We start from the raw sequence: 14,454 nt of genomic DNA on the forward strand, positions 1-14,454 counted from the left end.
AGTATGTTGAAAGCTTCAAATTTAATTGGTATTGGTATACCAGAAATCTGAATCTGTCATTTGACTTCAGTTTTTTAAAAGGCTCTTTCCTATGGAGTATAAATGCTCACATTAAATATAGCATTAATGCTAAGTGTAACACTTCATACATCTTTCAGGTTAGTAATATTTATATTTCATTATCTAAAATTGTGGGTGTAAATGCTATAGACCCACTTAACAGAGCAAATGACCCAAAAGTTGCCATCTATTCTTGTTTAGCATTTCATACATTCTTAAAGTTCTTAGTAGTAAAACTATCCTAAATGTGAAGCTATATGCGAAGGGGAAGGGAAGAGAAATAAAAATAATTTAAAAGAAGAATTATATGTAAGCCCATTCTTTTAGGCAAAAGAAGTATTACCTAGGTTTAATGAGGGGTTGAGTTGTTTCTGGTAAGCATGACATGCATTAAAAGGTATGTAGGCATTAAAAGATGCAGGTAGTTGACAAGTAGAACTATAAGGAGGGTCTGGCTGTGATTAGATATTGCATCTGGTAGGATGAATAGAAATTGCATATCCTTAATAGTTATTAAGGACCTGCACTGTTAAGGAGTTCTTTAATATCTTAAGGAGCACCTATCTGCATGTCAGGTAATATCTCTGAAGCACTGGCTCCTGTTCAGAGTTTTAGATTGTGATAGACTATTCCTTGCATGTAGTTGTAGCAATAGAGTGGATAAGTAAACAGTCTTTGGATTTTTAAATTCCTGCCTGATTTTTTTTTTAATCCTTTGAAACCTTTCAGATGAGACTATTGCTGCACCAAAGGCTGAATTGAAACAAAAAGCATCTTAAAAAAAGAGTTTCTTGATGACACAAGGCAAACATTCCTACATTTAGAGAAGTAATAACATTTGTTGCATTGTGTGTGTTTGAATTTAGAAACTATTAACACCTAGCTTTAGCTGGCTATCATTAGGTGTTCCTCTTTTGTTCTGTATGAGTTAATGAGTTCAAAGATACTGCCTTTTTTTAAACTTGAAGGAGAATTAATGCAGTGTATTGTCACTAAATGAGAGCTGGTACTAATTTGCACTAGGATTAAATCTTATCTTTTTCAACATAGTCCTGCTAAGTTTGGCCTTCTCAGACTTATTTAAATCTGATGATGGCACCAGTATAATATGCCTTTGTAGCAGTGTAGCACTGCTTGAGAATAATGGTTTGTTTGCCAAATTGAGATATCAGTTATGTGACTTAAAGCAGAGTCAGTTCATTGACTGGTGCTGTTGGATTGCAAAGAAGCCAGTTCTTCTTGCATTTAATGCTTTAAAAGGGATAGTGTTTTTATATTGTTGCAAAGAATATTTGTTTTAATTAAAAAAATAATTTTAAACTAGCAGCTATTACTGTTTATTCTGTGAATTTTAGAAAAAAATCCAAATAAGCATGAGTAAATCACATACCAAACTTAAATCAACCATACTGTATCCCATACAGAGAAGTTCTGAGTCAATAGTGTGTGTAGTAGAACAGATTATTTTTTTAATTATTTTTTAGAATTCCTCTATACGGAATATATCTCTATAAGATAGGGAGGGGAATTTAAACTTGTAGAGTAGATAGTGCTTCAGCTCTGTGGATGTACATAACTCTCTTAAGCTCTGAAATTGAAGTAGTATCAAATCACATCCTCTCAACTTTGGATGGACATAAAGCCTAAAAGCTGAAATCACTGCTCCATGAGAAACAGTAGCTTGTCTTGCTTTAAGCAGGCAGTTGTCTCCAAAAGTATTTTCAGATTCTCTGTAAAAGAATTAAACTGCCTTGTCTCATAAGACAATCCTCAGACCTGCTGTGATATCAAAGACATTTCTAGGATTCTACTGGAGGAGCGGTTTAAAAGTAGCATAGCTGATCTCTGGTGTTTTGCTGGGTCTAGTACAGTGAGGAAGAGGCACTTTGATATTCACATCTTCAATATTTTCATTAATGTGATGAGAAGAAGTAATGGCTAGTACCCTGAATTCTCCTCTCTTTTAGTAGTAGGCAATATTTTGAAAAACTTCATCACAGTCCAAGGCAACTGAAGTTTTGCCTTTATGGAGGGTTTGTTGCAGTGCATTCTGTGTTAGTGTAGATCTAGATTTAACATGAAGTCCTCCAATTGTGTGACCCAGAAGGAGAGGGTGTTGAGTTAGTCCCCCTCATATTGGGGCAGTACCACCATGACTCTCAGGAGTATAGGCGAGCTACACTCGTACTACTTGCCTGTGTTTCAAATGGGCATTGGAACAAAGTTTATTATATTTTAATCTGTTTGCACTTGTACACTCTGATGCTTGCAGTTATAATGTGGTAATTATACTTGCTCAAAATACTGTTAGCATAGATAACTTTCTGTGCCAGTCTTCTGGCTATCCAGTCAAAAATAATATTTTTTTTTTTCTTATTTATTGTCACAGTTCATTGCGCTGTCTTTGATTTAGACAGCTTAGGCTATTGACAGGTTGGGTAGATAGCACCTTTCTACAAATGTGAAAATGAAGTGAACATTTAAATAACTTAAAAAAAAAATAAATACAAGCGAAGTAAGAAGTTACAAGCTTTTGTTTTAACATTTTTCCTAAATATCTCTTGCCTTAGCAACAGAAGAACCTTGAAGGATATGTGGGGTTTGCAAATCTTCCAAATCAAGTTTACCGGAAGTCTGTGAAGAGAGGATTTGAATTCACACTCATGGTAGTAGGTAAGTTTCTTTCTTTGCTTTGAGTGGGGTTAGGGGTATATAGACATAGCTCTTAAAATCTGCGATGATGATGTAAATATGTTTTGCGTGATCTCGTGAGAAAGTATGGATCTTGCTCTTCTAGACTGTTAAATCTAGAGTGTTTTAAAAGAACATGTCTGATATGCAAGTAGGTGAGAAGGACAATAAAGAATGAGAACTGTATTGTTCATATGGTCTAAGAAAAGAGTTTGGTGTGGATGTAGTCTAAAATGTGACTTGCAAGTATGACATAATAGAAGTAATTTGAACCTGGATTTTCATTTGAATAAAAAAATCGACCTGCTTTTTCAGTTGAGTGCAACACGGTAAACTGGGATCCAAAAGTAAAGCTGGAATCTTTCCTTGCACATAATCATGCAGCAGGATCCTGTATATCCTGCACTTCTGTGGCCACAAAACTGTGCTACAAAATCAAAGCTTTAATTTGAACAAACCTTTCTAGTTTGTATGGTTGCAAAGAAAACCAAATGTAAACAGTGCTTTCCCTATGGACTACAGAGAATGGGAAACTATAGTTAGTATGGACAAATAATTCCATGCAGAACAGTTCATCACTCTCCTGCTAGGACATCTGATTTCCTCACCCCTTCCCTTCCCTCCTCCCCCCATCTTCTGAGTACTTGTATGATAGTAGATTGTTATTAAGGTTGGGTACATTTGTGTGTAACTAATATGTATATATTGGATATGTGACTCAGTTTTGACGTTGTAATGGTTAAAATAATAATTTAAAAGATGTTTTGTTATAGCCAGTTGTCTCTCTGTTGATGTCTGCCTTTATCTCTTGTAATTTGGCTAGCTTGATAATGCTTTGATGTTTTGTCATCAATACAATGGATATCTTGTGCAGTCGTTGTGTACATGTAGCATGTTACATAATAGTACTATTGATGGAGTTAGAAATCAAGGTCAAATTGGTGAAAACTCATTGTAGATCACTTACAATTTTCTTTTGATTACAAACTGAGTTAAAATTTTAAAATTTGAGGGTTGCTTTTTTTCTGTTGGAACTTGATTACGGGTTCCTTTGTAGTCTAGCATCCAAGTACATAAATCATTATTTGGTACAAAACTGTTAATCTTAAGTCTTAAATAAAATCTAGTTTTCTGCTATCTCCAGGAAAAAGGGGGGAGGGAGGGAACTGTCTTCATAAAGTAGTACTCCAGAATGGGGTATAATTTGTACTTCAAAGTTTAATTCTTGCAAAAAGCAAGTCGCTTAAAGCACAAGTAGTAGGTGTAGCATTAGAACTGGAGGAAGTGTGTGATGTTACCTTGGTGTTCTTACTTTTGCCTGTAGTGCAGTCTAATGCATTTGCACTTAGGAGGACTGTAGAAAATTGTGGCCATCGAGAAGAAAGGTTGGTCCAAAATTAGATTGGAAATAAGATCTTGATCTGAAAATTTTGTTACTAGTTTTAGTATTTTTGCACTTAATACTAGGACTTAAAAATGCATCTAATTGTCTCCTCCCAACGCTCAAGTATAGAAATCAGATACTTGAAAGTGAGCATTTAAACAAAATGATGGCTGATCTTTTAGTACTCAAACATCTGGGGAAGGGTGTGGGGGGAGAAATTAATTTGTTTCAGTGATGTCTGGTATTAGTATATCCTGAAAAAATGCATCTATTTTAAATATGAAGGTGAAATAGCTTGTGTTTTACTGATCACTTGTTGGTAAACATCATAATGTGCAATTAAATTCTTAGACTTCTAATTATTTATTGTTGCATTCATCCTTTGAGAAAGTGTACTCTGACTTGGTTTGAGATCTTTAGTTGACATTATGTTACAGTTCTGTAGTAGTAAATGCAATTATCTATACTTACTAAAACTTCAAAGTTTCAGAATGTAGTGCTAATCTGTATATGGGCAGTGTTGGCTGAATAAGAATATTGTATATATCATCTCTTGGAGATAATCTAAAACGTCCTCTTGCTCTTTCTACTACCAAGAATCATGTGTGCATGGCTGCCTTTTACTGTAGGTTGGACAATTACTAGTCTGCTGGCTATGCTTTATTTACAGGTACTTCAGTGTCAGTATGTTACCTGTTTGTTCTGAAATGAAAAATGAGAAAAACAATGCTTGTGGTTGCTAAACAAGTACATGGGAGAAAGCAAACCGTGTTTGGGATCTGTGATCTTTGTGTCCAGCTATTTTCAGGTGTCTATAAGGCTTGGTATCGCAGCTAGTGCATTTGTATAGAAACTATTTTTCTGTTGTCCATTTAGTCTGGAATTATCAGTTAAACTTAATAGATGCACATAGCGTGGTATCTGGCGTCATTACCTTGAAATGTGTAGTATAAAAAGTCATCAGATCAGCGTTTTGGGGGGATTTGCCTGTATGGTTGTACAGCTGCCCTAACTGTTGTAGAAACAATTCAGTTTTCAGTTTAACTATTTGTCACTGAGGAAGTAGTAAGTACAGCATCCAACAGAGCTGACATTGTTTCCAGTAAAAATTTTTGCAGGGAGATAGGTCAGTTTTACAGAACCTTTTTTGTCCATAAAGCATGAACATACTCCATAAAATGCGTATTCCTCAGGCTGCCACGTTACTGCCATTGCCCTAGAGATGTTGGGGCTGCCCATAGCAGTGTGTGGTGGCTTCCTGAACTTCCATTGTGCCAGTGAAGTTGGAGGGGGGGCTTTTAAATTTGGGCGTGCATAAGGCCGAGTAGATGTTGAATAGTCTAGAGCATGGTTTCTGGAGCAGGTTCGGTATATAGGTGCTGCTTATCTGAGCTGATCTAAGCTGGTTGGAGGCATTGTTTTGGAATTGGCTTCGTTTCAGCTGTGTGGGCAGCGCTCTGTCCTGTAACTTGCACTTTGAGTCAGGACTCAATAAGATTACTTTATTTGAGACTTTTCTGTAAATATAGTTGCTAATTTCCAGGTGTTCTGGCATTTATATTAAATGTAACTAAAGGGTGGAGTGTTTATGAACTACACATATGTAACTATAAAAAGCTGATGTTAAAGTATCCTTTTCATATGTAACATTTTAAGAATCAGTGAAAAGTTAACCTTAATGGGAACTGGGATTACTCTATAATATTCAGCCATAATAAACATTTCAATGTTTCTATAAAATTAACTGTGTTTACGTTTTCTCTAAGTTGTATTGATTTGTTTGGTAGCATTTCTAAACTTTTCTTAAGAAACTGAAGACTGAGATAGCCCTTTTTGTTTTCCTTATTGATCAGTTGTCATTGGACATAGATTTGTCTTTAAAAACTTCATGAGACAATGAATTTCATATTAGTCATATTCAAAAAGGCTGATCAGTAGTTTAAATCACGCTACTGCTGAAATGACTTGGTTTTATAGAATAAAAACTAAGAAGCACCTCCTCTGAGGCTAAGACATAAAGTAGGCACTAATATGCATTAAACCGAGCTTCATTCTTGATGCTTTCAAAATAAGACATTTAAATAGCAGTTTAAAGCAACTAATTCTACATCTGAAATATTAAAACTTGCCAGTGGAAAAAATGTCAAGTTTCCCTTGAAGCAGCAGGGAGGCTGCTTCCTTCATAATCTTGTGTAATCTCTTCAAGTATAAGACAGTTGTTGAAATGCTTGAGAACCCAACATAAATATTTGGTCTATTTGAAATCCAAAGTGTATTCTCTGTATTTCTCTGCTGTATGGGTTTTTGGAGGAAAGTACGTGCTTAAGTCAAATGCTTAAGTAAAGAAAACTTCCAGAAGTATATAACTACCATGGTTAGTACCTCACAGTTAAAGAAAATCTTAATTGTGAAGTTGTAGTTATGTCTGTTTATTAATATAATTACACTTGCTTAAGTAGTGGGTGTGTGTTTTTCTTCTTGTTTTAGTGTGATGAGGTATAGACAAACAGTTGCTTTTCAGTGTGTCTTTTTTTCTAAACACTGAATCAGGAAATCCCGCTTTTGTTGTTCTTGTATTGAAATTGTGCTAGTAAGGTGTGATGTGAATCAACACACAAGTAGATGCAAAGTCATAATTTTTAAAAATTCTTTTCTCCTATAGATTTTATGTACTTAAGAATAATTATTTGGGGTGGCTTTTCTTAGAGCTATATACTTTGAGACGTTCAGAGTTCATGAGCCTTAGTAAAGGTTGGACTCCTAAATTTTTTTTATTTTTATTTTTTTTTAAAATCGTCTGATTTGCAATGTGCAGATCGCTTACAGTCAAGAGACTTTCCAGAAGACCTTTCTACAGAGTTTCTCTTTCTTGAGCAACTGTTTGGTAGCTTTGACTCTGAAAGCTGTTTTGAAACCTCTCCTATAGTAAATTGTCTGTTTTGTTTTCTAATTGTCACTTTAGCCTTGTAGATCACCTGTAGATTACAACTTAAAGGAAAATGTTGTGCAGTACTGTCATAGTATTTTGTTTGTAATTATATGCATGCTCAAATGTTTTGGTTTAAACATTGCTTTTTGGCATGGCTGAAAAGGAAAGGGCTGTATTTTGCAAGGCTTAAAGAGAAAGCACACTATGATTTTAAAATACTTTTTATTGTTCACTGAAGAAAACTTGAACTGGTTTAATACTGGTATCTTCTGGTGATGGATCATGTTCTGATTTGAATTACTCCTTTCATTTGTTCACTTTCTGGGTCAGTTTATTTATCAAGCCAACCAGTGGTACCAGAAGCCTCAGATGCTCACAGCTACTTGTTCATTGCTAGTCTGATACCTTCCCCCCCGGGTTTTAAAGCCATGAATAAAATCATTAAGCATATGGCAAGATACGAAGAATAATTGAGTGAAAAATAACATGTGGATGGGCAGTACAGTTTAGTAGAAACTGTCTTGGGGTGTTCCCAGTTCTTGTCGACTTGCCGGGATTTGAAATCCTCTTAATTAAGGTTTCTGCAGTGACCCTACTACCACAGTTTCTGTGCTTGGTCTTTGGTGTGACCTTCATACTTGGTCGCTTACAATCAGTGAAGTAGCGTTGCTGAGTATTCATTGCCTAACTTTGCCATTATTTTAGAGGCCTCTAGGCTCTACTACCATACAAATAAATATATCTTAAATTAAAATGTGCTTTCTTTTAAACCTACTGGAGGAAAAAAAAAAGTGAGTTTTGACATTTCCAGTCAGTTCTTCGCTTCCCTGGGATATATTGTTGCATTATTGGTTACGGAGCCTTTCCTATGTATACAGTCAGGGGTGCACACTGGCATATATCTGGAAAAGAACTAACAAAGCCTTTTTTATTTCTTCAGTGGGTCCTGCCTCCTTTTCCTCTGTAACTTCACTTCTTCAAAATACCTCAATTCCTCTAATTCCCTCATCCTCCGAAAACTGTCACATGTTCCATGCTACCACCTTGGCTGCAGCCCATTTTGAGCTACTTGCATGATGGTTGACCATCTGTCTGGTGCTGCTGTGCCAGTGGGCTACGGCCAGGTTAGACAGCACGCTTTCCATTCCCCAAGTACTCTTTCTGTGAAGAAAAGTAGTAGTCTGGGTTCAACTGTTGTGTAGCAGATATGGCTCCCTCAGGAAACTAGATTTTAAAAAAAAATATATATTTTAAGTTGCAGATATTTTGTTGACAGGGTTATGTTTTAGTGAAGTATAGAAATAAGAAAGGTACTTTGAAGAATTTTGTAAGCTTAAAAAACAAAATTTACTGCCTTTCATGTGCTGGTTCTGTGGATATGCGTTCCAGCGATGATGTCTACAGGGTATTAAAAATGATAGCTTAATATTACATGTACCTGATGGGGATGCCAAAGCAAAATATGTTGAATGCAAGAGAATGGGCAGAAGTAAAAATGAAAGAAGCAGAAAACTGGTGGAACTCAGAACAGAGCCAGGGTATTCCTAGAGATGACACATTCCTCTGGAGTCATCTCTATTGATGGACTAATGCTTCACCAATAGCGTATCACTCCTTTTTGTGGAAAGAAGTAACTAAATGTTTTTTGAGAAGGCAGAGTAGATGAACTCTAAAGATCTTTCTGTGGAAGAGGAGTATCTCTTTAAGATGTGAAAGGTCAGTAATCTAACTGTGAGTTTACTGGCCTGCAATGCATGATTTTCCACTGAGTTACTTTCAGGTGACAGCTTGAAGCGTATATTCATGTGACTACTTGGCTTCAATTAGAAAAATCTTCTCTCATACTTCTTTATTGGTTGTATGGATGGGTTTTTTTGACACCACACCCTCCCCCCCTTTCTTTTATAATGCAATGAAATACAGTTTGGAGTGTGCTTGCTCTTCTTGCCTCTTTGGTGGTATTTTCCAGTGCCTTTTTCTAGTGTTGGGGAAAGGAACTTGGACAAAGTCTAAAATGTGATGGAGGAAGAGAAACTTTTTACAGCATATTTTCTTAATCACTCAATATGAAAAAAAACCCTATTTTTTAATTTTATTTTTTGCAAAGCTCATTTTAAACACTTCCCTCACTGTGCAATAGCTTAGACTTGTACTGAAGGATGCTTAAGGACTCTAGTGGCCAGAACTGAAGCTGGTATTTAAAATAATTGCTCTTCAATTTTCAATTTTTCATTGTTTGCAACTGCAACATTAATTGGAATTGTAATGCTTACTGAAAAACTTTTAAAGAGCTTTTTTTATTTTCTCTATTAACTGTTTGGATGCAAAGCTGCTTGAGTAGAGTATGAAAGCCAACTTCAGTATGGTATCTCTTACTGGATGCTTGCTGCCATATGAATCTTGAGTTCTGACAGCTAACCTCAAGTATCAAGTATTATTATATTAAAATATTGCTTTGAAAAATTAAGGAAAGGTTTTGTAAAGCCTTGGTGGTTGTATTTAAACTAAACTGAACTGTTTCTTGTGTGGCAGCGGCTTGGTCGGAGCCTAATTTCTCTTTTAAAATTCTTGGTTTGTTTCCTGGCAAAAGTTTTCAAGGGAAGAGACCTTCTACCTAAGTGTGTGGATTTGAACCCACAATTTGGCAAAAATCTGCCAGCAACCTAATTGGCTTTTATTTCTTTAAACAAATGAGGATTCTGTTGGAAGCATTTTCTTTTTTCTATTTTATATATAATTTCCTTGTCAGTCTCATAACAAATGGTATGAATTCTTTTACTTCTCACTGTGTTTAAAACTGGATCTCTAATAGATGAATTCAGGGAATTTAATGAAAACCATCTAATAAGATACTGTGCTCTGCATTGTGTAGGTGTCATCTTCACTGTCTCTTTTTTTTTTTTAAGCTTTGTGGAGTTTTTCACTATTTACCTGTGTAATTAATCCTGTCTTCAGGCCGGTTGTAACTTTTGTTATGTTTCTAACTACATAAATATTCTTGTTTTAGGTGGTTTTTTTCTTATCCTAGCTTACCAGTTTTTATTATATCTCTAAATAAAAATGTCCTTGCTGATTTTTATGCATCTGAATGTGCACACATGCACACAAACACAGTTACTCCATTGGTATTTCATATATTACAGTACGCTTGTTCATTATGGGGAGATAACATTTGAACCTGGTCCTTGTTCCTGTTGGTGACAGCTTTGTAGGTTGCAGTTTAACTGAAATGAATGAATCTCAGGGTTTTTTTTGATATTAGAATAAGAATAATCACTGCATGATGTTCTAGTTATGCTTTTGTGGATGCTCAGGCCTAACTAATGTATACGTTTTACTTCTTGAATTGGTTATCAGGTGGCCGACACTTGTTTTGATTCTCAAAAGTCAACAGGTTGTCCTGAGCTCTCATGGTGCATTGGTAGGGCGTGAGCTAAATGTTGCACATCTTGTAAGTGGTAACCTGTTAGAAGTCACACTACTACTGTTCCCAGTCCCTTAGCCCTAGATAACCAGGTGCCAGTTTACTACAGGACTGTTTTGGGGACCATGTTTGCTACAAGCTCAGAGTGAGATTTAAAGTAGAAGTCAGGTTTTTGTATAGATAAATGCTGTATGAGTTGAAAACTGCATCTTTCTTCCTCTTGGCTGAAAATATTAGGTTTGCCTGCTGTATCAATAAATGCTGACAATTTCATGAATGAAAAGGTTAATATCGTAACCAAAGTGATATTCTTAGATGGACTATTTGTGGTCTAAACTTCCAACTGTAGTAAAGCCACAGTGACCCATTAAATGTGACTCTTTTGATTCAATATGCATGTTTTCCCTCTGGCTGATTTTGCAATTGTTAGTTCAGATCTTTGCTGTGAATTCATTTGAAGCTGTTAAATTTTGTTCCTTTTTCCAGTGTTTTTCAATATGTAATATTGCATGCAACTGTTTCGTTTTGGTTTTTGGATGTTTTTCTATTGAGCTTCTGAGCGCATTTACTGACAAATCAGAGTTTATACCATAGTCATGTCTAGAATTTTTTTTTCTACAGAGAATGAACATCATCTGAGACGAATTTTCTCTCACTTCCGTTTTGGTGTTGTGGTGTGATGTTTTTTCCAGTCATTTACTGTAATATAATACTTAAGGCAGAATATGTAGACTTATCAGTGATTGGAAGTGAGAAAGACTGCTGAAGTTGGCTATTTCATTAAATTGCTGTTTCTTTTTGAGTTCTTGTCAGCCTTTGCTTCTTTCCCAGTTTTTCACTGTAGGTAGTATTGTTATGCATACCAAGAGCTCAAGTGAAAGAGCAGTCTACCTTGGAACGGTGCTAAGTTTCTGTCAGTGTTGATATAAGCTGTATTAAGTGTGTAATGATGACATTCAACATAGTTCCTTCCCTCTATTAAGCTCAAAGTGAAAACTTTTTGGAGGGTTCAGACTTCCTCATTTCACAAGCAGTTCTGGCTTTCTATCACTGAAGTTTTGACTTCCATCATTGATGAGGCTTTAAGCCAGAAATTCTGCTAACTATCTTATAACCAAAACTACAAGTGTGTCAAAGCTAATGCAAAATGCATTATTCTGATACTTCTGTTCATGAAACTTCTGCTGTGAAGGCAAATGAGTGTTTTTCACGGGGCAGATGCTTCTCTAGAAGGGGAGAAATGGTCTGTGATTTAAGGGAATTAAACTCCTGGTCTTCCGCAGAATGAGAAGCAATGCAAAGGAAGGGCAAATTTAAACGTGGGCCAGATATGGGCAGCAAGAGTCAGTTCTAACAACATCTGGCTCTGGTATATTACTGCTTGGGCTGTGTGAAGTAGTGCTGCTTTCTATGTAAGGTGACAGCTTCCTTATTTGAAAAGAATCTGAAGCATTCCCAAACAACATCTCTAACTGCAAACAGTAGTGCTTTTTAAAATAACAATTTTGCAGTCTGAAGTCATTATATGTTAAGTTTTTAATTTATGGGATAATCCTGAATCTTAGGTCCATTTTCTATTGCCAAGTCAGTTAAAAAATAGTAATTCAGTGGTCTGAAAGCAGTTGTTGGATGTCTGTGGAGCACTTTGGAGTACAGGCTGATGAGCATTGTGTTAAAATGAAGAACTGTGAAACAAACCACTGCTGAAAAATATAATTACCAGATAAGCGGTTGGTGACACTTGGTAAGCTCAAATGGCACGGAGCAGCAAAAGTAATTCATTGCAAACATGTATCAATCATTTATTACTGCCTTGATCCATGTTGCCCATGTCTTCTATCTTTCAAGATAGAAATACTATACTTTGTTTTCAAAAACATGGTAGGGAACCGTGTATTTTAGAAGCAAGTGACATTGGTCTTCAGTTTGTTCCATTGTTTTGGAACTTACTGTCCTTGATCTATTCTCATTTAACACCTGTATTTTTTGACCTTAAATGTTACTTACCAGTGATAGAACAGAACGTTGTGTTCTACTGTGATGGAAATGGCTGTTATCAAGGCTCCGGTTGTCCCCAGTCAGACCAATAGTTCACTAAACTAAAGGATTTTGAACTATTGCAACGGGTGTAGTTGGATTTGTATTCTTTTGGAATAATCTGATTTTTTGTGACAAATGAGGCAATCTCGTGAATATTCTGAAGTTGTCTCATGAAAGGTCTGAATGGTTCACCTATGATACAGTATTCCGGTAAAAAGCTAGTTAAGCTTACATCTATAAACATGATATAAATCTGTAAAACATTTACTTTGTATCTGTATTGAACTGTGATCCATTAATTTGCCTTCACATCTACATGATCTTTCTGATGAGGAAATATTGTTAAAGCTTCTGTCCTATACTGCAGAGTTAAAAGGGAGCTGTAGGTTTTCTGAGAGTAAACGTTTTTTTGTTTGTCTTGAAACTCAGCAATTCTCTTTTACCATCCGTTCTTCCTTGTTTTAAGGTATGAGAAAGTTTATTGTCAGTTTCCGGTTATTTTTGTGTCACTGTTTTCCTTATTAACTGTTACATCTGCCATTGATGAATAGGATTTGGTTTGTTTTCTTTTTTTCACCCCCAGAAAATGCTTTACATGACAAGTAGCACAGTCTGTCAAAGAGGCCTTTGAGCAATTAGTGTAATACCCTGAAGTAAAAATACCATTGTCTTCATGTAGAATGGCAGAAGTAAATAGCACAAGGAGCTCTTTAAAGGACCTGAAGACAAGCTTAACTCTGAACATTGGTTTTCTTGGGTCTTGGGTAATGTGTGATGGTGTTTTGCTTAATGACCTGTGGAGAGGTTACCAACATAAAATAGTGTTCAAGTTTAATTATTTTTAGGAGGATTTCCCTTCTGAACTTACTACATTTTGGTCCCCAGAATTCTAATCTTATGTCTCCAGACTTCTGGCAAAAGACTCGGGAAATGTTGGAACCATCTCCAAGGTTTCTAGGGTTTGTGGCTAACCATTCTGTGCTCCCAGCAACAGAACTGAGGTTGTGAAATGAAATTATATCATCTTTTTGTAGACATTTAATGTATGGCACTCCTTGCTCTGAAAAAGCCAAAGGTAACCTTGTTAGTATGAGTCTTCTGATGCAGAAAAAAATAGAGTTAAAGAAAATCCTAACCACCTTGTTTCTACGCGCTCTGAAGCCTGAGTGAAGGGACTAATTCCTGAGCAGTATGAGTGATGCCTCTTGTCCCACAGCACTACTATTTGTGGCCCATTGATTAACTTCAGTGAAACCCTAGCGAAGTCAGACTTTGAAGAGCACAATCTTGCCTGCAGCACCAAATCCCCTCCTGTATGTAGATTACTGTATCTATAAAATAGAATTTTACATTCACTTGTTCTGTAAAGTTTTGCTGTAATTTTTCCATTGTTATTCTTTTATGGTCTGGGTGCTTACAGAACATAAAAATTTTATTTGAATGATTATTTGAAGGGTATATTTTGTCTCCTACTTCTTCCTGAGTAACTGAGGCTAAAAAATGAAACCAATAACCACTGCAGGGAAATGTCTTCTGTTGGTGATTTTGCAAAATCAATACCCACTTCTGTTATAATACAGGTAGAGCTTAATCCAATAATGCACATTACTTATTAATTCACTTAATAGACTAACACAATCTAGTGGTTGGAAAACTAAATCCGTGTACTTTTCTTATGAGGAAATACACACTGTGTTTCTGAAGTACAGTTCTTGCTCTGTACACTTTGATCCTTTTACCTCCTGTTTTTGAACTGTTTAACAGTGAGGTCACTCTGTGATGAAACTGTTTTAGTGACTGAATGAAAAGAAATGAGTTGAGACTTGGATGATCGGGCCAGATATTAGCCTTAAGTATTCCTTGAATTGGAACAATTCGCCTTGAATTATGACAGCGATGTCAGTCTATACAGTAAGTATAAGGTTG

General features: G+C 35.9%; 1 protein-coding gene across 1 annotated transcript in view; it reads left to right on the top strand.

Annotated features, from left to right (window-relative positions):
- The first annotated feature begins 475 nt into the window (after window positions 1–475).
- The window catches only part of SEPTIN7 (septin 7), a 65,871-nt gene continuing 51,892 nt past the window's right edge, over window positions 476–14,454 (top strand). The window contains exons 1-3 of the mRNA XM_054190580.1: window positions 476–481; window positions 865–888; window positions 2,631–2,733. Coding sequence (XP_054046555.1) covers window positions 476–481; window positions 865–888; window positions 2,631–2,733 — 133 coding nt within the window. The remainder of the gene's footprint in view (window positions 482–864; window positions 889–2,630; window positions 2,734–14,454) is intronic.

Source organism: Rissa tridactyla, chromosome 2, assembly GCF_028500815.1.
Source record: "Rissa tridactyla isolate bRisTri1 chromosome 2, bRisTri1.patW.cur.20221130, whole genome shotgun sequence".
NCBI classification, from domain to species: domain Eukaryota; kingdom Metazoa; phylum Chordata; class Aves; order Charadriiformes; family Laridae; genus Rissa; species Rissa tridactyla.